Source organism: Microtus pennsylvanicus, chromosome 2 (assembly GCF_037038515.1).
Source record: "Microtus pennsylvanicus isolate mMicPen1 chromosome 2, mMicPen1.hap1, whole genome shotgun sequence".
NCBI lineage: Eukaryota > Metazoa > Chordata > Mammalia > Rodentia > Cricetidae > Microtus > Microtus pennsylvanicus.
Window position 1 is genome coordinate 2,706,973 of NC_134580.1, and position 21,984 is coordinate 2,728,956.

At 45.4% G+C, this 21,984-nt stretch overlaps 1 protein-coding gene across 1 annotated transcript in view; it reads right to left on the bottom strand.

The window, feature by feature from the left end:
- LOC142842935 (maestro heat-like repeat family member 5) overlaps nt 1–21,984 on the bottom strand; it is a 75,355-nt gene that overhangs the window by 32,391 nt on the left and 20,980 nt on the right. Inside the window, exons 5-8 of the mRNA XM_075959502.1 lie at nt 8,269–8,428; nt 7,075–7,127; nt 970–1,077; nt 588–704 (exon numbers count right to left, since the gene is read on the bottom strand). Of these exons, the coding sequence (XP_075815617.1) occupies nt 588–704; nt 970–1,077; nt 7,075–7,127; nt 8,269–8,428 (438 nt within the window). The remainder of the gene's footprint in view (nt 1–587; nt 705–969; nt 1,078–7,074; nt 7,128–8,268; nt 8,429–21,984) is intronic.

Sequence of the window (21,984 nt, forward strand, 5' to 3'; positions counted from 1 at the left end):
GGAAGCCTTTGGTTGGTTGTCCCTCATGCCGGCTCTGAGCGGACATGCTCAGGAGTAGGGAGGAAGAAAGGGATGAGGTAATGGTTTAGCTTGTGACCGAGTTAGAGTTCATGCTGTGATCAGGGTACAGGCCTCAGGGCTCAGGACTCGGGGTGGGAGCAGGATCAGGGCCTAGTTGTGTGATGAGGGCCAGAGATCAGGATGTGACCAGGAAGAAAGCTCAGAATGTAGCCAGGATTAGAGTCCATGACCATGATCAGGGCTTAGTATAAGACAAGGATCAGGCCTCAGTGAGTGTTCATGGTCGGGTCTCAGATTGTAAGCAGCAAGGTTCAGTGTGTGATTACGATCAGGGCTCAGTGTATGATGGAAATTAGGGATCAGTAAGTGACCAGCACAAGTCACTTTATGACCAGGATCAGGGTTCAGTGGTGACCATGGCCAAATCTGTGGTTTGGGCCAGGCAGTTAGAGGATCAAAGGAGACTGGGCCCTCACCTTCCCCTGCTTGGGCCCTCACCTTCCCCCCCTTGGGCCCTCACCTCCCCCCCATTGGGCCCTCACCTTCCCCCTCCCTTGGGCCCTCACCTCCCGCTGCTTGGGCCACTGGTGAGATGTTTCCAAGAGGGTTTTAAGGTGCGTCCTGACGGTGATGCTCTTCTTCTCAGCTTGAAGGATTAGCCCATAGTAGGTGAACAGGAAGTCCTGGTGGGGTTCAACATCCTGTCCTGAGTGGGACCTGCCTGCCCTAAGTTCCTATGCCCAACCTCCCTGGGTTCCCTGACCCTATGGCTACCCTTCCCATCTTGCCCCAGGGTGAGGGAGGGAGACACTTCTAGTCCAGCTGTCCAGGCCTGGATCCTGTTCCCTTTAGCCCTTCCAGTTTCTTTCAAGGACCCTATGTGTCCTATGACAGAGTCCATGGGCCTGTGTGGTGAATGGCTGGGGTCCCTGGGGGCAGTGGGCTTACCTTCTCTGGGGTTTGTGCTTGCTGCATCCGGTCAGACTTGGTAAGGGTCCACAGCAATTCCTTGGACCACACATCTGTGTTCAGGAATGGCACCGACTTTCTGGCCATCTGTGAGCAGGTGTGGTGGGCAGGGCTGGAGGCACTCCCCCGCTAGCCCGAGAGCCCTGACCCCATCATCACCCTACTCCCTTATCCTCCCGGGTTTCCAGAATTCAGCTCTTTGGCTTGTTGGATTCCTCAAGGTACCCCCAGATGTGTTTAGGATATCCACAAGTCTGGGAAGCTGCATTCCCAACATGCACTGAGGGCTTAGACCAGATATGTCAGTGAAAGTGGCCCTGAGACAGGGTGGGGACCACAGGCAAGACTCAGCCTGTTTCCTCTGAAGTGTGCTCCCTGTGCCTGGCAGGGTGGCAGCCTGCATACTTCGTTATTTCCTAGGGAAATGAGCGATCAAGCGAATGAATGCAATGGCCTTTCTAGATACAGGATTCTGGAAGTGTTCAGCCTCGCTCAATAGGACGGCTGTCATGATGGCTATGAGATCTTCCTTTCCAGTGTTCCCAGATTCCACAAGCCCACAAGTCTGAGGTTTTTGTCCTCAGCATTCCTCTGGTGTTAGGGACATCCTCCGAATCCCCAAATCTTAGAAAATATTGATAAATGTTTAGAAAACATAAATCAAGTTAAAAGATACAGTTGAGAATAAGGTGTCCCTTTCCTCTCCTTTGGAATGGTAATGTATATTCTGTGCCACTGCATGTTGGAAACATGTAATTTGCTTTTTGACTTTACAGGGGCTACAATTAAGAGCTGGCCTTGAGTCTCAGAAGAGACTTTGGACTTTTCAATAATGTTGAGACTGTGAAAAGCTATGGAGTTTTTTGGAGTTGAATTACATTCATTCGGATATACCTACAAGCCTTTGGGGACCAGGGAGTAGAATGTGGTAGTTTGAATGATAATAGTCCCCATAGGCTCATATATTGGAATGCTTGGTCTCCCATTGGTGGAACTATTTAGGAAGGATTAGAAGGCATGGCCTTGTTGGAGGAGGTGTGTCTCTCTGTATTTCAACAGCCCACACCATTTCCAGTTTGCTCTCTCTCTTCTTTGTAGACCAGATATAGTCTTTCAGTTACTGCTCCAGTGCCATTCCTGCCTGCCTGCTGCTATGTGCTCCGCCATGATAGTTATGGACCCTCTAAACCACAAGCAGGCCCCCAATTACATGGTTTCCTTTATAAGTTGCCTTGGTCATAGTGTCTCTTCACAGCAATAGAAAAATATCTCTGATAATTCATTTGGAAATGACAAAAGGGGACGTATGATGAAGGTGGCATAAGCTCCGCCTGTCAGATATTTAAGAGGTGGACATTGGAGGTTGAGGCCATGGCTCAGTGACTAAAGGAAATTCCTGGGCAAACTTGAGGACCTGAGTTTGAATCCTCAGCACCCACATAAAAAAACACACACAAACAAACCAACCAACCAGTCAAACAAACCAACAAACCAGGCATTGCTACATGTATCTGTAATCCTAGCACTGGGGTGGGGGAGGCGAGAGGGGTGGAAGTGAAACCAGGTGGATTCTGGGAGCTTGCTAGTTAGCCAGCCTTGCCAAAATGGTGAGTGTCAGGTTCAGTTAGAGACCCTCACGACACCAAGGCAGAAAGCAGTAGAGAAAGACACCTGATGTCCGGATGGGTGTGCACATGGACACATTCGTGTAATGCTCCACACATCTCCCCAAAATAAATAGATAACAAATGGAAATGAAAGTAATTACATAACTTGGGGACAAGACTGCATAAAGGCTGGACGCACACGGTCATTTCCTTCAACTGAGGACCATAGACAATATGGTCCCATAAAGTTAAAATGATCTGGGAGATTTCTATTCCAGCTGTCATAGTGTCTTTGCTCATGTGGTGTGTGTGTGTGTGTGTGTGTTTTGTGGTAATGTGGTGATGCTGGTGGGAACAGGCTTATACGCCACCAGACCTGTCAAGCCTGACACACACAATTATTGTGAGGTGTGTAGTCCTTGATCATGATAAACGACTCTGTTGCTGGCTTATGCAGCCACTCCTTTGATCATTATTTGAGTATACTTCCTGCTTATAAGAGAAGTCATTGTATAACAGTGTCAGCAGGCAGCAGCCCCATACAGCTTGTGAGCACTGTCTCTCGCTTTCATCAAGGCCCTGTGTGCGCAGCACTGAAAATGCCCAACAGATCTGTAAGTGAAAGGAAGCGTTGTTTGGTGGCAGGGTGATAGAGCTGACAGCTTTGTGTGGTATGTACGTGTAAAGGTTTTGGCAATAGCAATTAAAAAACAATATTGACACCAATTAAAACCTAAAATACATTTGTCTAAGCAGCTAAGCTTTTAGGAATTTATCCTAAAGAAATCCTAAATTAGGGACACTGTGATCCCAAGAGGGACTGTCTTGCAGGACAGACGACTAACTTAGAGCGCCCCTGTAGGTAGGAATGTTTGTGTCATCCCCAGCCTTAGCTCTCATCCCTGAGATGGCAATTGCTCTCCACAGATGGCAGAACCTGATTAGAGTGTGCTTGTCCAGCCTGGGCCCTGTTCTTGGTTCTCTCCCTGCATTCTAGGATACAGAATAGATGCCAGCTTAATCCCAGAGCACTGTGGGTGCTGGGAAGCCTCCAGGTTACCCAGAAGCAGGTGTGTGTGTGTGTGTGTGTGTGTGTGTGTGGACTCTTGTCTTCTCTCCCACTCCTTTCTGTCTGCTCACTATGTTAGTACCAGAGCCTCTTGTCTGCAATGCAAATTTCAAAACTCAGAAAACTAAACAGTTTCCTCCCTATAGCTCTACAGTGTCCTCAGTGTGGCCCAGCCTGACCCAAGCTGATGTGGCATAGATTATGGGATTTGTGCATACCTACTCCCTGCAGCAGAGGGGGTTAGTGTTTCTGTCTGTGAGTGGGCTACACACACTCTGTTCAGAGCAGCCAGAGGGTACACGGGGCAGGCACCATTGCACTTAGAAAAACCTAAGTCTATCCTCAATTAATACATATGAATTATATTATATATACTATATTATATCATACATAATATAATTTATATCATACAACAATATACCATATATTATAATATAGATATTATAACATATGTATAATCTGTATCATATGTATTACAGTATGGGTAATATATTATAACACGTATTATACTATATAATATGTTAGTATATATTATATGTAACACATTGTATTAAATACATCATGTATGTACAACATATATGTGCACACATATGTGCAATGCATATTATATGATATATAATACATTATATAATACATTATATTACATACTATATTATATAGCACATATAGTATATTACACATTATATATCACATATTACACACACATATATAAGTGTGTGTGTGTGTGTGAGAGAGAGAGAGAGAGAGAGAGAGAGAGAGATAGCTTAGTGGTTAAGAGCACTGGCTGCTCTTCCAGAAGAACTGGGTTCAGTTCCCAGCACCCAAATGGTGGCTCACAACCATCTGTTGCTCCAGTTCCAGGAGATCCATTGCCCTTTTCTGGCCTCTGTAGATAGCACACACATGATCTATAAACATACATGAAGGTAGAACACTCATACACAGAAAATAAAAATAAATTAAAAAGTAGATTTAATTTATGATGATGATGATGGTGTGTGTGTGTGTGTGCATGTGCGTGCACGCGTATACCTGTGCTATGGCATGTGTGTGGCAGTCAGTTCTCTCCTTTATGTGAGTCCTGCAGATTGCACTCAGGTCACTGGGTTTGGTGCACACCCCGTTACTTACAGGGCGTTCTCGTCATTTAAAACACTCAGGCGTCGTTCAGTTACAGTGAAATTCACAGTGCAGAGGCAAGAGATGTGAACACACCTTAGAACTGTGAGATTCATGTGCTTTCCAGCTACTGGATCTGCGCAGAGCTCCCGAGACTCACTCCGGCACAACCCTTTCTGATTATTTCATCATAAGGAAGCAGAATTTCTGGAACTATATGTATTTATTGTCCTTCACTGCATACTTCTGTGTATCTGATGTTTTTTCACTAAGTGTATTTCTGAGATCCATCCATGCTGCTGCCTGCATCAGAACTTCATTATTTTTTTTCTTTTTGAATGTAGATTTTGGTTGGTTTGGGTTCAGGAGGGTTCTCCTTGTTTGGCTTCCTAAGAACACTGAGTCACGGGTTCAGATCTCCAGCTGGAGACATTACTCTGCCAGCCCCAGGTGTCTCCAGTTTGAGGCTAGAGCAAGATGGCTGCTGTGCTCTTCTTGTAGGCTTGTGCAGGGTCCACAGAACTGCACAGAAATCCTCCAGGTAGAACTGGGAGTTTCCCTTACTGGAAGCAAAACTCAGGGGGAAACCTGAACAAGCCACCTGCTGTCCTGAACAGACCTCCCCCGTCACCTGCTTAGCTGCTCTCAGCCGTCTATGGTGGTGCCTACCATGCCTTGGGATAAAGCATGACCCAGTCACCTCTCCCCAGGCCCGGTTAGTGGAGTTCAGATCTGTTTTCCTGTGTCCACATGCTAGGCAGCCAAATAATAAATTCTTTGTTTTTCTGCAAGCATGTTGTTCAGTGGCGGGCAAAGCAGGATTAGCTTGGAACAGAAAGATTTCACATAGCTATTCTCAATTCTTCAATAGACACAGTGAAGGCGTAAGTCACAAACAATGCCACACCAATTTGGGATCTATGTCCCCAAAACCCCAGCCACCTTCCATATTACTACAGACACAGGACTACTGAGACCTTCTGTTTTTTCTTGTTTCAGTTCTCATAATCTTTTTTTTTGTAGGGAATCCTTTAATATGTAATGTGTTTATACTGTTAATTATTCTTTTCTGAAAGTGACACTTCCCCCCTACTATTCAGTAGCGATATTTCTGATGATCTCGCTTTGCTTTCTTTGTTCTTGCTACACAGACCAGACTGGCCTCAGGCTTAGGGCATTCCTCCTGCCTCTGCATTCTGAGCGCATATTTTCTTCCTTCTGTTTATTTTGGGTTTAGTTTGCTATCCCTTGGTAACTTCCAACCATGAAGTTTTATACCCTTTCTAATATAAAAAGCTTTTTGTACCTCAGGATGTTCAAATGTGTTTTCATTAACATTCAAAAAATATTTTCTAATTTTCCTTCTGATATCTTTCCCCTACATTTTACTGAGAAGTGAGTTGTTTACCTTCCAACCATTTGGAATGTTTTCAGATATATTTTAACACTGACCTTTAGTTCATGTTTTGGTCATAGAAAGTCTTGTTTGGTTTCGGTCCCTTTAAATTTATTGGGCGTTGGTAGGTAGCCAGCGTTTTGGGGGAGAGAGACAAGTCCTATTCATAGTAGCGAGGAGCACCCGTCAGACAAATGTGCCTAATGTTGTCTCTGGTCTTCCAGTCCTTGCTGTTTGTTCTGTTTCATCTCCTCAGCCCACTCCAGCTTCTCTGCCTGCTGCCTGCCACGGTGCTGATGACCAGTACTGAGGGACGAGCCCTTCACAACCACCTCTAACCCATTTCACAGACGAGCAAACTAAGCCGCAGAGAGGCAAAGTAAGTCAGCCCAGGCTGCTGTTGCGAATAACTGACGTTGGACTAGAACCCAGTACAAGCCCCTCACTTGGGAGAGGGCCAGAGATAGGCTTGCCCTGACTCTACTTCAGGCCTTGTCACACAGTTGACCCCAGCCTTCCTCCATCCTTCCTAGGTCTCAACTCTGGCCCCTGTGTCCTTTCTGGTCTCCCAAGTGTGAGTGGCAAGAGTTTGTCTGTGTTGAGCATCTGCTCTGTGCTGAGTTTCTTGTGACTACCATTTAAATTCTGGCTCCTCTAGTGACCTTGGTCAAGTCACCTCCTGCCTCTCTGCTGTGTGCTTATCTGTAAGAGAAATTCTCTGTCTATGGCCCTAGCACCCCCATCCCCCCTTCCTCCTTTCCACTCCTTCATCCTCCCCACCTCTCCCTCTTTCCTCCTCCTCCAAGGCCCCAGCAGGGGTTTCCACATGAGCTCATTGCTTCTCCCTCACTGATGACCCTCAGAAGGTCTAGGGCGACAGGTTCCCTCCATACCTGGGACAGCAGATCTTTCCAGCTCTCTCTGTCTTCTTTCTTGAGAAGCTCCTCTGTGGGAGAAGGGGGCGGGCTACAGGCCAGGTGTCACACATCCCTCAGACACCAGCCTGCTCCTGCCTGGTGGGATCCACAGGGAAGTGCGTAGGGTAGGAGACTCTCCAGTAGGAAGAACGTGAGCTGGGATGGGAATCAGGGTCCAGGGAGCTGGCCTATAATCTTGGCACTCCCTGCATGCTGTGCCCAGGCAGGCTGTCTGCCTTCTCTGAACCTTGTTTTCCACTGGTAGGTGAGTGGAGGGACACTTTTGAAGCCCGGCCCTTTGGGATGTGCTGTGGTCCCTTCATGCGTGGAAATATAAGTCTGGGAGGGGATACTTTGTGGTACTGGAAGGCCTTTTGAGAAATCTGGAAATTCTACCATGTAGGGAGGGCTTACTTTGGGGGTCCTTCCATCCAGCCTACCAATTTGAAGAAGGGCAGGGTGAGATAAACAAGATCCTGCTTGGGTCCAGGGTTGAACACAAACTCTCTAGAACTCTTTGGAGCCCCCACGTCTCTTCTCTGCCTGAACTTGTTGGCTGCTGACCTGTGGCTCCCACGACCTGACTTAGATAGGGCTCATATTGGCTGCCGCTCACAGGAAGCCCTCTGCTTAGCCCCTACAGTGACCTTCTGGGCAGCTGGTTTCCTGTCGTGGGCCAGCACCTTTCCAACTGGGCATTTATAAGGATAGCACATGCTTGGGTAAGGAGTGATGAATGAGAGCAGGCAGAAGCTGAGGGTCCGAGGTGAGGCAGCCTGGGTGACCCTGGCCATCATCACTACTTCTCTGAGCTCTCATCTTCCTTGTGTGGCCAAGGGAGGGGACCAATTAATCAGCCACTTAGGGAACAGTCAAGGCAGAATGGCAACTTCTGGACCAACTCCTGGACCAACAACCATGTGAATCTATCAGACAGTGGTGCGGAGGCCCTTTCTGCCTTGTGGGAAGGTCCCTAGCATGGCCAAGGCTGCTAAAGGCTCTTGGGACATGAAGCTCAGAGCTGCTGAGAGGGCCGGTTGGACTGCAGGGGCTTAGAGCTGCAGCCTGCATGGCCCATGTGTAGCCACAGCCATGGAGGGGTGGTCCCAGAGGCCCTTCCCAGTCTCCTTCCATTGCCTGGCCCTCGATCTATCCTATGGCAGCACATACCTTGGGAGGACAGGGTGCCCATCACGTACAACAGGCTGCGGTGTGGGAAGACACCTGTCAGGAGCTCCGTCTCCAAGTGCTTGGCCACTGCTGGCCACGAATGCCGGCAGAGGGCCAGTAACACATTGCTGGCTGCATCCTGGTATATATCATCCAGTTCCTGGGCCGGGCGAGGGTGGTCAGGGGGAGTGGGGACAGACGAACAGGGTGAGAGTGGTCTAGACCGACCAAACTGGGCACATGTATTGTCTTTACTAAGCCATCTCTTAGATAGAACACAGACGAATGGAGCCTGAGATGGGCCCACTTCTGATGCTGGGCTAGAATCTCAGAACACAAGCACTGTTTTTTTTTTTCTCTCCTCAGCCTTTGCTACTACTTTGACCCTGCCTGGAGCTTCAATCCCAATCCAAATCTTAGTCCATTTTTAAAGCCCACTCCCAGGCCTGTGATCAGGACATCATTCACAGGGCCTTGGGCTAACGTCACCTTTCCCATGGAACCTAGGCAGCTTAGGATGTCACCCCCTCTAATTCTCTGTCACCATGAGCCTTGACCAGAGGCCACGTTTCTACCTGAAGACCTCGGCCTGGACAGCCAGTGTGTGTAAGGCTCCACAGCAGAGTCTGGCCAACCAGCAACCCGTCTGCGGCATGAAGGTCACTCCCAGATAGTCAGGAGCCAGTGTCTGCAGCCTGGCTGAGTGCTACACAACTCTCTCCTCAGCACGTGTGCTGTGGTTTACCGAACCTGCTCCCATCCACTCAGGGTGCTGTTGGATGGGACTAGAGAGAGGCCGGTGCAGCAGGGCACAGCTGGCTGCATGCATTTGATGGCTGGGCAGCATCTGTAGTGATAGATGTCTGAGCCCCCCCCCCCCACTCTTCCTGTGATGTAGGAAATTGTCCTATGAAATCAATATACCACTTACAGCTTATTATAGGCACGGCTGCGAAAGCCTCTTGTTAGCACACTGGATTGAAACTGATTTTGCAATTTCAAAAAAAAAAAAAAAGAAGTCCCTCATCTAAAACTATATTTAGGAGATTAAAAAGAGGGAGCAACAGCAATCATGTTCTGAAAGCCAGGAGCGGAAGGACAAGGAAACCGAAAACAGAGAGCTTTGTCGGCAGCAGGGAACACACAGGTCTGGCTCCTCTCGCTCAGCCCCATCCCTCCCATTCGGAGGAAAGGATGATCCTGGCTCGCTAACCTTTGGAACTGGGGCAGTAGTGAAGAGTCTGGGAGACAAGTCACACTGGGCAGAGCTCTGGATGTGACAGGGACGAAACCACTCCACCTGCCAACCCAGTCCACCTGAGGAACAGCTGTGGAGAAGCGAGAGGCTGAACACAGATGGGAGCCAGCTCAGTTGGTAAAGTACTGTGGAAGGTGCAAGGATCTGAGTTCAAGTCCTAGTAACCATAGAAAAAGCAGGGCATGGTGATGCTTGTAATCCCAGTGCTAGGGAGGCAGGGAGGGGCGGATCCCTACTATTGGTTGGCCAATCAGTGAGCTCCAGGTCTCAGTGAGAGCCGGTGCCTCCTGAAGAAAGTCACCCGAGGTTGACCTGTGGTCTCCGTGTGCATGGGTGTGCGCTCGCGCACACGGGCACCTGCAGACACGTGAATATGTATGCATGAAAAAATAGAATACTGATGGAATCAGAACCTGGAGAGGATGTGGCGTCCCTGAATGCGACACACAGTATGTGGTGTGACAACATACACCTTTAGCTTTTATGCCCGGTTCCTTGCTCACAGGTTTCTCCCCAAGGTACGGGCACAAAATCTAGACTTATCTTCCATGTCCTGGTTAGCTTTCTCTTGCTGAGAAAAACACCACAACCGCAGCACTTGGGGAGGAAAGGGTTTATTTCACCTTGTAGGTTACAGTCTGCTGTGTGAGGGAAGCCAAAGCAGGAACTCAAGACAGGAGCTTGAAGCAGAAACCGTGGAAAAATACTGCTTGTTGGCCCTCTTCTAGGTTCACAGTCAGCTACCTACTTACATAGCCTGGGCCCGCCTGCCTAGGGATGGTGCTGCCCACAGTGGGCTAGGCCCTCCCACATCAACTGGCAATCGAGAAAATCAGACGTGCACACAGCAGAGGGTCCCTATTCCCAACTGTATCAAGTTAATAAGCAAGGACGAACCATCACATTCCCAAAGGGCAGGCTGCAGAAATCCTCATTTTTCCTTGCTTTTTTTGTCTGGGTTGTATGACTCTTCTCCTCCTCTTTTATTATTATTATTATTATTTTGGTTTTTCGAGACAGGATTTCTCTGTAGCTTTGGAGCCTGTACTGGAACTAGCTCTTTTAGACCTGGCTGGCCTCGAACTCATAGAGATCCTCTTGCCTCTGCCCCTGAGTGCTGGGATTAAAGGTGTGCAACACCACCCACCAGGCTGACTCCGGAGGGAGTAATGTTGCACGCACGCAAGCACTCATGCACGCATGCACGCACGCACGCACGCACACGACAGGAAGCACCTGAGCACACGGCCCTTGAATGTTCCCCCTGCCAGATCATTGCACAGGAATAGATTATGCAGAGGAACCAGAAAGGTCAGAGTTCACAGAGCTTCCTTGATAGCTCAACACAGAGAAGTTTCTGGAGATTGGGAGCACCTGGAAAGGGCAGGGATGCTTATTTCCTTCCCCACACCTCTCTCTACGCATGTTTATCTGTATGCTTTGCAGTATCTTTTGTAACAAACAAATATGCTCGAGAGAGTCTTCCCCGAGTTCCCTTAGCTGCTTGAGGAGGTGGGTGGGGGAGTCCCCATCAAGTGACTGTTGGCCAGGGGAACGGGCATGACAGCTGGGGTTGTGACAGTATCTAAAAGGGGCAGGCAACCTGGGGACTGAGCTCCAGCCCAGGGAAATGAGGCCACCACCAGGTAGAGAGTGTTGGAACCTCCTTGTTTCTTGTTTTTTTTTTTTGGGGGGGGGATGCCCTGCTGCTGGGTACAGCCACAGAACTGCTTGATATGGGAGCCACCCGCGCCTCTCCAAGGTCACAGGCTCCTGAAGTGGGAAAGTGCAGACAAGATGTCGGCTTTCCCCAACACCCAGGGAGAAATTTTGTGAAAAAAAAAATCAAGATCTTTTGAAAATGAGACTTCTGTGTAAGGTGACATGTTAGAAGCTGCCTGTGTGTGACTGTGAATGAGAGGTGTCGGGGTAACAGAAGGCGGATTTTATTCCAAAGAGCAAGTGAGAGGAGCAGCAGGGCTCCTGAGAGAAGCAGGAGAGAAAGAAGCTGAGCAGAGACACAGGAGAGTCTTAGCCCCGCCCCGGCCCCTCCTCTGCAGGAGGGAGCTGCAAAACCTCACGTGTGTTTGTTACAAAATTTGGAAGAAAAGGTCAGGGGAGTTGGAAGCTGGAGAGATGGCTCTGCATTAAATCACACACTGCTCTTGCAGAGAACCCACATTCAGGTCTCAGCAGTCATGTTGGGCGGCTCACAGCCACCTGGAACTCTAGCGTCAGTGATCCAGCACCCTCTTCTGGCCTCTTTGGGCACCTGCACTCACATACATGTATACACATATACATATCATTAAAAAAATTAAAATAAGTCTTTAAAAATTATTAGTGTGTGCATGGGCACATGTATTAAGATATGCGTGTAGAGATCAGAGGACAGTTTTGTGGAGCTGGCTTTCTATTCCGCTGCCGTGGAGGTTCCAGGAATAAAGCTCAGATCTCAAGGTTTACATCAAGCAACTCACCAGCCCTGGGCGGTTTATTTTATTTTACTTTTAAAAAGTATTTGTATTTTCATCCCCCTTTTATCTTTATCTAATGTTGTTTAAAAATTGTTCTTTCTTATTCAGATTTCATCTCTTGCTCCCTCCTTCTTCCTTACTTTCTTTGCCTTTTTCTTATTTTCTTTTATTTAAGCTCTCTTTCTCCCTTTCCTGTCCCCTTCCTTTATTTCATTCTTCATTGTTATCATACACACACTTTCTTGTTTACCACAATCATTTTACTTTCACAGGTACTCTATAACATTTTATGTTTTATTTTCTAGGGTTATTGGTGGCATGGCGGTTATCTTTAATTGATTTTTAGTTACGTTTCCTTATCTGGTTTGGTTTGGTGCTGTCGCTGTTATAGCAGGTTGTTTTCTCTTCTCCGAGTGGCACTTGGGGTTAAACCCTCAAAGAGAGAGGAAGACTCTGTAATAAAATTGGAAGAGACAACTGTCCCAACAGATGAGCAAATCACAGCTCAGAAACACAAGAAACATGAAAAAGCAAAGCATTGTAACTCCTCCAAAAGACCATGCCTCTTCAACTACTAAATCAAAGATGTGGAAATAGTTGATATGCCAGAGCATTAATAAAAAATACAAAGTGTCATCAAAGTGGATCCAAACAAGCAGATCAAGAAGTAAGAAGGCACCTTAGCACCTGGTCAAGAAAGTCAGCAATACCGAAAAGTTCAACAAGAAAGCTGGGGCAAATAAAACAACAGTTGAATAGACATGCTGGAAATAAAAAACTCTGTATTTCAAATAGATCACACTGCAAAGGAAGAACCAGCAATGGATTAGGGCAAGTAGTAGAAAAAATATTAGGAATCTAGCACGAGGTTGAGGAGATATTATATTCAGAGACTAATAAAAGAAACCAATAAGTGTAGCCACAGCTTGGGAATTCTGAGGCACAATCACAAAATCAAAAATGAGAACTGATGGGTGGGAACAGGGCCAGAATACAAATGGAAGGCACAGAAAACCTATTCAGTAAGAAATATACCAGAAAACTCCTAAATCCAGAGAAAGAGAGGGCATCCACAAACAAGAGTAACTTAGAACCCCAAACAGACTGACTAGGAAATTATAGTTAAAAAGCCAGGATTATGGAACAAAGGTACAATGCTGAAGAGAAAAATGCCAACTCAAAGACCAGTTGATCAGACGGACACCAGACTTCTCCGGCAGAAGCTTCACACCCTCTTTTAAGATCTAAGAGTAAAAACTGCCAACCAAGATCGCCATATCCACCAATTTTACCTTTAAACATCAGTGGAGGAATAAAGACTTTCCATCATAAACACAGACCAAAGGAATTCAATGACTACTAGGCAATGTTGCAGAAGATGAGATAGTCACAAATCCAGAAGCTCAGAAAAGAGTGAGTTTCATCAGAGACAAAGAAAGGAGAAGTAGGAAATGATCAAACACGCCCAGCTCAATAAACAAGCAAATCTCTGTGATAAATAAGGGAGAAGAAAAGAACACTGCCTAAACTGAATATGATGACAAAAACCAAACTGTAGGAATCAGCAAATACATTTCAACAATAAACTAAATATAAATGGTCTCATTTCTCCAATTAAAAGGCACAGACTTGCTGATTGGATTTACAAGCAAGACTGATTTGTTGCCTATAATACACAGAGTCTTCCTAAAGACAACACAGCCAGTTGAGAACATTGATAAGTGTTCAGAGTTTACATTATGGGTAAGTCAATCCTGGCAGGAGAGCCTGTAAAAGTCAGAGTTGTTGACTTCTTTTTGCTGACAATTATTTTTATGTATATGTGAAGAATACTATTTTAGGAAATATTAAACTCCTCCTTTTTTTTTTTAGTAAAAAAAGCAGAAAAGGAAGATTATTCAACATGGCCACAATGAGAAGAACAGTTTCCTTTTTTTGTTTTGTTTTGCTAATTTGAGATAGGATTTCTCTGTGTAACCCTGCCTGTCCTGGAACTTGCTCCCAGGGATCCACCTGAGAGACCAAGCTGGCCTTGAACCCAAGAATCCACCTGCCCCTGCCTTCCAAGTACTGGGATTAAGGGCGCATATCACCACTGCCTGGTTCCACTCAGTTTTAAAGCGATTCACCATTAAAAAGTTCAAAAGACTTAAAGTTATAATCAGTGAGGAAAAAGAGAAGACAAGTATATAATACAGCCCCATGGTGTCGGCTGACTTATACCAGAGCTGGTATGTTTTCTCTAGTAGATATGTGTATGTCAAATATGGGCACAATAAGCAATTCTATAAACAATGGCAACATTTATGATTGAATCATTCCTGACAAATTAATTTATGTTTTCAAAAGTTAAATTTAAAATGTAGTCTGAGATATATAAAGCCTACACAAGCAATCTAATAAGGAGAGTAGTCCTGTTGGCAAAAAGGAAAAAGAAACATGCCCGCTGGCCAAGATATACACAGACTAAAAGTGAAAGGGCAGAGGTTAATATGCCAAGCAGCAGAAACCCAAAGCAAGCACGAGAAGCTACTCAACCACCATGGAGCTTTCTCCAAAACAGATCCCATTTTTAGTTCATAAAGCAAGTCAGGACATGCAGAAATACACAAAATAAATGTATTGCACCTTATCAGACCATAACAGAACAAAACTAGAAATAAATATGAAGAAAAGCTATAGAAACTAAACAAACATACAGTGGCTAAAATGGTACACTCTTGAAAGAGTTGCTGAAGAAACTGTGAAGGAAATTAAAAAAAAATTCCTAAAACTCAAATGAAAATAAAAACATGGCTTCCCAGAATGCAGCAAAGGTGATTCTAAAAGGGAAGTTTGTGTCTGCTTACATTAAAACAACAACAACAAACAGGAAGAGAAATAGCTCAAATAAAAAAATTCAAGGATGGACCTCAAGCTCCTAGAGAACAAGGACAAGCTAGCCATACAGCGAAGAGATGGGGTGAAGACTGGGGAAGAATGAATGTGATGGGTGTATACAAACAACAAAAGTAACCAGTGCACTGATGACTTGATTCTTCGTAGAGATAGACAGTATTACAAACTCTCTGTATGGGACACAGAGGCCTCTGTGCTCGCAGACATGCACTATGGGAACCTGGAATGTTAACCACATGGTACTGTTCCTTCAAGGGAAAGAATGAAAATTGTCTTTTCTGCCCAAAAATCTGGGGCAGATGTGCTTTCTAGCCTGGCGACCTTTGCACAATCTGTGTGGCAAGGGACTGTCTTGGCCCCAGACCCTCGTCCAGACCCTCGTAGACTTGTTTTTCTCAATCAATAGAACTCATCTTTATGGAAGATGTCACAGGTGCTTTACAAAGAGTTTCCATGCAGTCACAGCTGATCTGTATTTCACTTACTTTCTTCCTCTAAGAGATTTGGATATGCCTTGCTGTTCACTTGGGATTTAGTTTATCATTACAAGTATAGTTTTCACCAGATTGGGCTGTGCTGAAATAAGCCCAAGATAAACCACTTGGGGGTCAGATTCCTGAGGTTTAAACCAGCCTGGATATTGAGTGGTTTTGAGATGAACTCCCAAGGCTTCATACTCTACTGCTATGAAGGTTGCTGAGATCCCTGCGATTCAGCAAAACTAACCAAAAAAAGAAAATAAGACACAATTAAAAATTATAGATGAAAATTGGGGGATGGGGGGATAGAAAGACATTGTAACAGATACCAACACAATCCAGAGGATCACCAGAAGAAATGGACACATTTCTAGAAACATATGACCTGACAAAATAAGTCAACTGTCCAGAAACGACCTGTATACAACCTAAACAAATGTATGAGGAGCAGTGAGGGCCAGACAGCAATGAGGAGTCTCCCAACAAAGGAATATCAGAACTGGATGAACCTTTAAAGAATTAACATCAGGGCTCCTCAAATTATGCCATTCCATTGAAAGAGAGAGACTATCCCAACCTCATTCTACAAACCATTATTATCCTGGTGCCGTGACACAATTTCTGGCAAAAGTAACCAGCTCAAGGGGCGATGGGTTGACTTTGGCTCAGGTTGAGAGGGTATTGTCCCTTGTAGTGGGGGAAGCATCGCAGAACATGTGGGTGGGATTCCTCACCTCCTGGGTGTATTAGAAACGGAGAGAACTTGAGCTTGTATAGGATAATTCTATCACCTCCAAAGCCTGCTCTCCAGTGGCCCCTTTTCTATAACAAGGTCCCACCTCATAAAGGCCCCATAGCCTCCTAAAACAGAAGCACCAAGAGAGTCTTGGGAAAGAGTAGTCCAGGGCAGAGCTGCCTCTGCCAGGCTGGTGAAGGACAGCCAGCAACTGACTAGGCAGTGGGCCTTATATAGGGCTTCTTAGGGGTGGAGTTTTCCCAGGGAGAAATTTTTCTGCTCAGGGATTGGTTAGTTTTCCCTACTCAGGGATCGGTCAGTTGGTCAGGGACAGAGATGGCTCTGATTTCAGATCCTGCCTGTGTTTCTGTCACTGGTTCTGGGTTCGGAGCCAGAGTGGGTTTCTTTGGCTGCCCCCTTTACCCTGCAGTGTTAAGTGGCACTTACTGTACCATCCTAGTAGGAACATGGAAGACAGAAGGGCTGAGGGTGAAGTGGAGAATTGGGGCCCAGCTCAGGAGGTTTCAGAGAATAATATTGGAGACCATTCTTGTGATATTTTGGCAACAAATGTGGCTGCCTTTTGCCTTTGTCTGAAAAATCTGCCGGAGGCTAAATTGAAGAGTTTTGGGTTACTATCATTGGCAGAGGAGATATCAAGACACAAGGCTAGGTTGTGTCCCATGGTTACTAGTGATCACCCAGGCAGATCTGTAGTGAAAAAGGGCAAACAGGACCAAAAGAAACAGAAAATGCACAGTTTGAGGAGAAAAGAATCCAAGGAAATATAATGTTGGAGTGGAGTCCTGTGTTCCAGGGAGCACCATGTTTAAAGAAAAGCTTGATGCTAAATGGAATAAAAAGTGTGGTGCTCTCGGGGCAATATCGCCCCTGGGTAAGCTTCCAGTCTGTGAGAGGGAATTAGAGGAAAGCTTAAACAGCTAAGGAAACCCATCAACAAAGCAAAGCTGATGTAAATGTAATTCAAGGAGGGGCTCAGGGTCCAGCCCCAGCCATGGGAAGAACTTGACAACTTTGGCCTCGTGGTTCTGGCTTTAGAGTAAAGAATACAGGAAATGGGTGTGGAATTTGCCAGGCACGGGTCAGGGGAGGCTCTGCACGGACACATCAGGGCTGTGGCGCACCTGCCAGGGAGAGCTGCAGGCTGGGTTTGGAACCAGGCCGAGAGAGAGAAGTGTGTTGCTGTCAACAATGCTGGGAGGAGATGGAGTTCTGAAGAGTGGTTTGACGATCTTGCTTTGATACAGCATTTTCTCACTGTGCTTCCTTTCCTTCCTTTCGGAATGGTAATGTATATTCCGTGCCATTGTTTGTTGGAAGTATGCGGTCTGTTTTTTTTTTTTTTTCTTTACAGAAAATTACAGGTGAGAAGTTGCCTTGAGTCTCAGAAGAGACTTTGGACTTAGAAGCAGTCTTGAGACTGTGAAAGTCTCTGTGAACATTTGAAGTTGGACTGAATGCATTTTGCATCATGATATGGCTCCTCTAAGCCTTTGGGGGGGCCAGGGAGTGGAATGTGGTGGTTTGAATGAGATTGGCCCTCATAGGTTCATATATTTGCACACTTGGTTTTCAGTTGGTGGGCTATTGGGAAGGATTAGGAGGTGTGGCCTTGTTGGAGGAGGTGGGTTTTGAGGTTTCCAAAGTCCTTTCTAAGTCCAGTCTCTCTCTCTCTGTCTGCTGCCTGTGGATCAGGGTGTAGAGTGCTTAGCTACTTCTGCCTTCCTGCCACCATGCTCCCTGATGGTAACAGACATGCCCTCTGAAACTATAAGCAAGCCCCTAATTATTATTATTAAATAATATTATATTTTATATAATATATAAAATATTATAATTATTAAAAAAATAAGAGTTGCTTGGTCATGGTTTCTGTTCACACCAACAGAACAGTAACCAAGACAATCACATACCATAATCAAGTTGATTTCATTTCAGGGATGGAAGGATAGTTTAGTATATGGAAATCAATTAAGTGTCTATAGGATATAAATAGAATCAGGGACGGAAATCACATGAATAGATGCAGAAAGGCAATTGAATACATTCACATCCCTCCAAAATAAAAGCTCTGAAGAAGAGAGGACTAAAAGGAACATCACTAAATGTGATACAGGCCATGTAGGCAAAGCCAACATTCAATAATGAAGACGACCGAGAGCATTTCCACTAAAATCAGGAGCAAGATAAACACATCTGTTCTTTACACTTGTATCCAGTATAGATCTTGAGTTACTCGTTAGTGTACAAAGACAAGATAATGAAACGGAAGTGACAAAAAAGAGGAAATGAAGAACTCAAAATTATCTCCATCCTGTTGACAGACGACACGATTCTCTACACTACACACCCTAAAGACTCCACTAGGAAACTCCGAGGTCTGACAAACACTTGACAGAATAGCAGGATACAGAAATCAACATATAAAACCGTCGCTTTCTGTCAGTAATGCCCTTCTAGTGATAATGCACATGCCAAGAAAGAAAGCAACGAAACAAATCTCATTCACTATAATAGCCTCAAAAACAGCTAACAAAACCAAGGATAAACCCAACAAGGGACGTGAGAGACTTAGACCATGGAAACCGAAACACTGCATAATAAAGAGTTTAAAGAAGGCACTGGAAGGCAGACCTTTCACTGTAAAACTACTTGCTATGTGCTATGGGAACTAGGCTGAAATTTAAAAACACACAGACAGACAGACAGACAGAGACGGGCCATCATTGAGATAGGAATGCCAAGCATGCCCCCCCTTATTGTGCTCAGAGCAGCTTATATAGGGCTCTGGCCAGGCCCCAGCTCTCGGGATCTTTCAGCTGCAGCCCCACCAGCCTGCCATCAGGGTCTCGTGCTCAGAGCAGCTGCAGGCTGCTCAGAGCAGACGAAAACAAGTTGTTTACAAGAAATTCAGGGTCTGGCGGTCCGCAGTCCCCAACATTTCACTGTTAATGGATTGGTGGGACTAATATTATGAAGAAGGTTATATTACCAAAAGCAGATTACAGATTCACTACAGCCCCTATCAGAATTCTATAGATGCTCTTTACAGAAAGAGAAATCCTTAGATTCATATGGAATCACAAAAGACACTGAATACCAAAGCAAGCCTAAGCAGCGTCAGCAATGCTGGACTATCATCATACCTAATCCCAAATTCTACTACAGGGCCTTGGTAACAACACTAGTGTGGTACCGATACAAAACCAGACGAACAAACCAGCGGAATAGAAGAGAGGCTCCAGAAATAAACCCACACAGCGACCTATAGCTTTTTGATTTACAACAAATATGCCAAGAACATATGTTAAAGAAATCATGGCTTTCCACAACGGTGTTGGGAAAAACAAGTCGTTCACATGTGGGAATCTTAAACTAGATTGCTGTCTCCCACTGTGTATAAAAATCAATTCACGTTGGTTCAAAGACCTTCATGGAAGACCTGAAAATCTGAAATTGCTAGAAGAAAAAAAAATAGAGGGAACATTCAAGATATGGGTATTGACATAAAAAACAGAGATCTCATCTCAAAGGGGATAAGAGATAGTTTATTCTAGAGCCAAGTATGATTGACCATGGCTCTGGAACATAGATTTAGGTTATCCAAAATCCCATGTCCTGATGAGGTAGCATTTTCATGAACTTTTTATAGCTACAGAACAAAGAAAAATCCAGATAGGTTGGTGGGGACAGCCTGTAGGTGGACGAAAGCAAAATGGAGCTCTGCTTTAGGCCTTAGATGCTATACGATAACACTTATCCAGTTGATTGGTGGAAAACTAGGGTTTTGGTAAGTTAACACGTTCCTGAAGTTTTTCTTAAACCTGTTAGGATATTCGGTCTGTCTTTGTCTGTTAGTGATGGAGTGTTTGTTCTGACACAGAGGGGGCAAGGCACGGCTATCCCATAGGCTAAAGATAGCCCAAGATAAAGTGTAATTAGTCTACGGGTCCCTAACATTCCATCCTCTCCACGTGCCTGAAGTTCTAGTCAGCTAATCAGCCTTTGTAGACACAGCTTCTTTCCAGGAATTCGCGCTCACACAGCAGATGCAAGGACTTTCTGAAATGGACTCTAATAGCTCAGGAAACAACTGCAAAAACTGACAAATGGGATTGCATGAAATTAAAAAGTGTTGGCACAGCCAAAGAAACAATTACCAGGGTGAAAAGTCAGCCCACAGGGTGGGGAAAAATCATTGGTAGCTATTCATCTGACAGGGGATTAATATCAAGAGCATCTAAGGAATGAGGAAAATTAAACACCAAAAGACAAATCATCCAGTAATGAATTGAGCAGGCAGTTTTCAAAAGCAGTACTACAAATGGTCGATTAGCGTATGAAAAGAAAGTTCAACATCCTTAGCCGCCTGGGAAATCCAAGTCAGAATTATGTTGAGATTCTCTATCGCCCCATGAAGAATGGCTGTGTTCTAGTTTGCTTTTTTTGTGGCTGTGGTGAACCAGTCAGCGACTGAATCAATGTAAAGTAGGGTTTATTTGGCTTCTCTTCCTAGGTCACAATACATTACGGATGGAAGTCAGGGCAGGCGCAGGAGCAGATACCCCGGAGGAACCCTGCCTGCTGCTTCCCTCACTGCTTTCGGCTCAACTGGCCTTCTGCCTCGGGATGGCAACACCCACCATGGACTGGGCCCTTCTACATCAATTAACAATCAAGTCAACATCCCACAAACATGCTCTCAGCCCATTTTTCCAATCCATTCTGGCTTATGTCAAGTTGGCAACAAAACCTAACCAGTACAAGGTATCATCAAGGAAACAAGTCCTTGTGTGGATGACGTTGGGGGTGGGGCTTACACACTGTTGTTGGGAGTGCAAACCTGTGCTTGTGCAGCACCTGTGGAGATCAGTGTGACAATTCCTCCAAGAACTCAAAGTTAGGTGTACCGCATGACAATTTACCATTACCATTCCTGGGTCTTACGTCAACATACCACAGAGACAAGCGCACATCCATGTTTACACAGCACTGTTTGCAATAGCCAGCTCAGCCTTGTTCTCCATCAGAAGATGGACAGATAACGAAGACGTGGCACAAACACACAATGGAGCTTTATTCAGACACGCAAAGGATGACATTTTCCATTTTTCATTTTTCCAGGAAAATGGATGGAACAGGAGATCAAGTAAAATAATCCAGATGGAGAAATGACTATTGCCTGTCTCATAGGTGGAATCGAGACTGAAAAAAATACGTCAAAAATACATGAAAATAGACAGAAGACTACTTGGGGGAGAGAAAGATGATTAGTGGGAATTGGGCAGAAAAGAGTAACAAGGATGAATAAAAACAAAATACATGATGCATACATTTCTACGGGTCATAGCAAAGCCCGTTGTTTTGTAGTGAATATACACTAATAACAATAGAATGGTTTTCTCCCGAAAGTTCTAGATGCAACACCATAGTACTTGGTGAAAAGGTTGAAATGTTGTGAACTCCAAGTACAGAAAGATGAAATAGGAGAGGAGAGGAGGGGCGAGGAGGGGAGAGGAGGGGAGAGGAGGAAAGGAGGGGAGAGGAGAGGAGATGATGAAAAGCATGGAGAGGGAGCTTTGTCTCGGCACCGACATAGGACTGAGGAATAGTGTCATCAGTATAGATGCTGATCAGTTTTCCAGAATCCAAGGATGCTGGTGCCAGATTGAGGACACACGGTGTGGATGGTTTGAATGCAAATGGTCCCCATAGGCCCTTAGAGAGTGGCACTATTAGGAGGTGTGGCCTTGTTGGAGTAGGTGTGGCCATGACTAGTTTGGTGATTAGATTCCGTGTACTACGGGGAAGTCGGGAGCCTGCAAGGCAAAGTCATGCTAGGCTTTT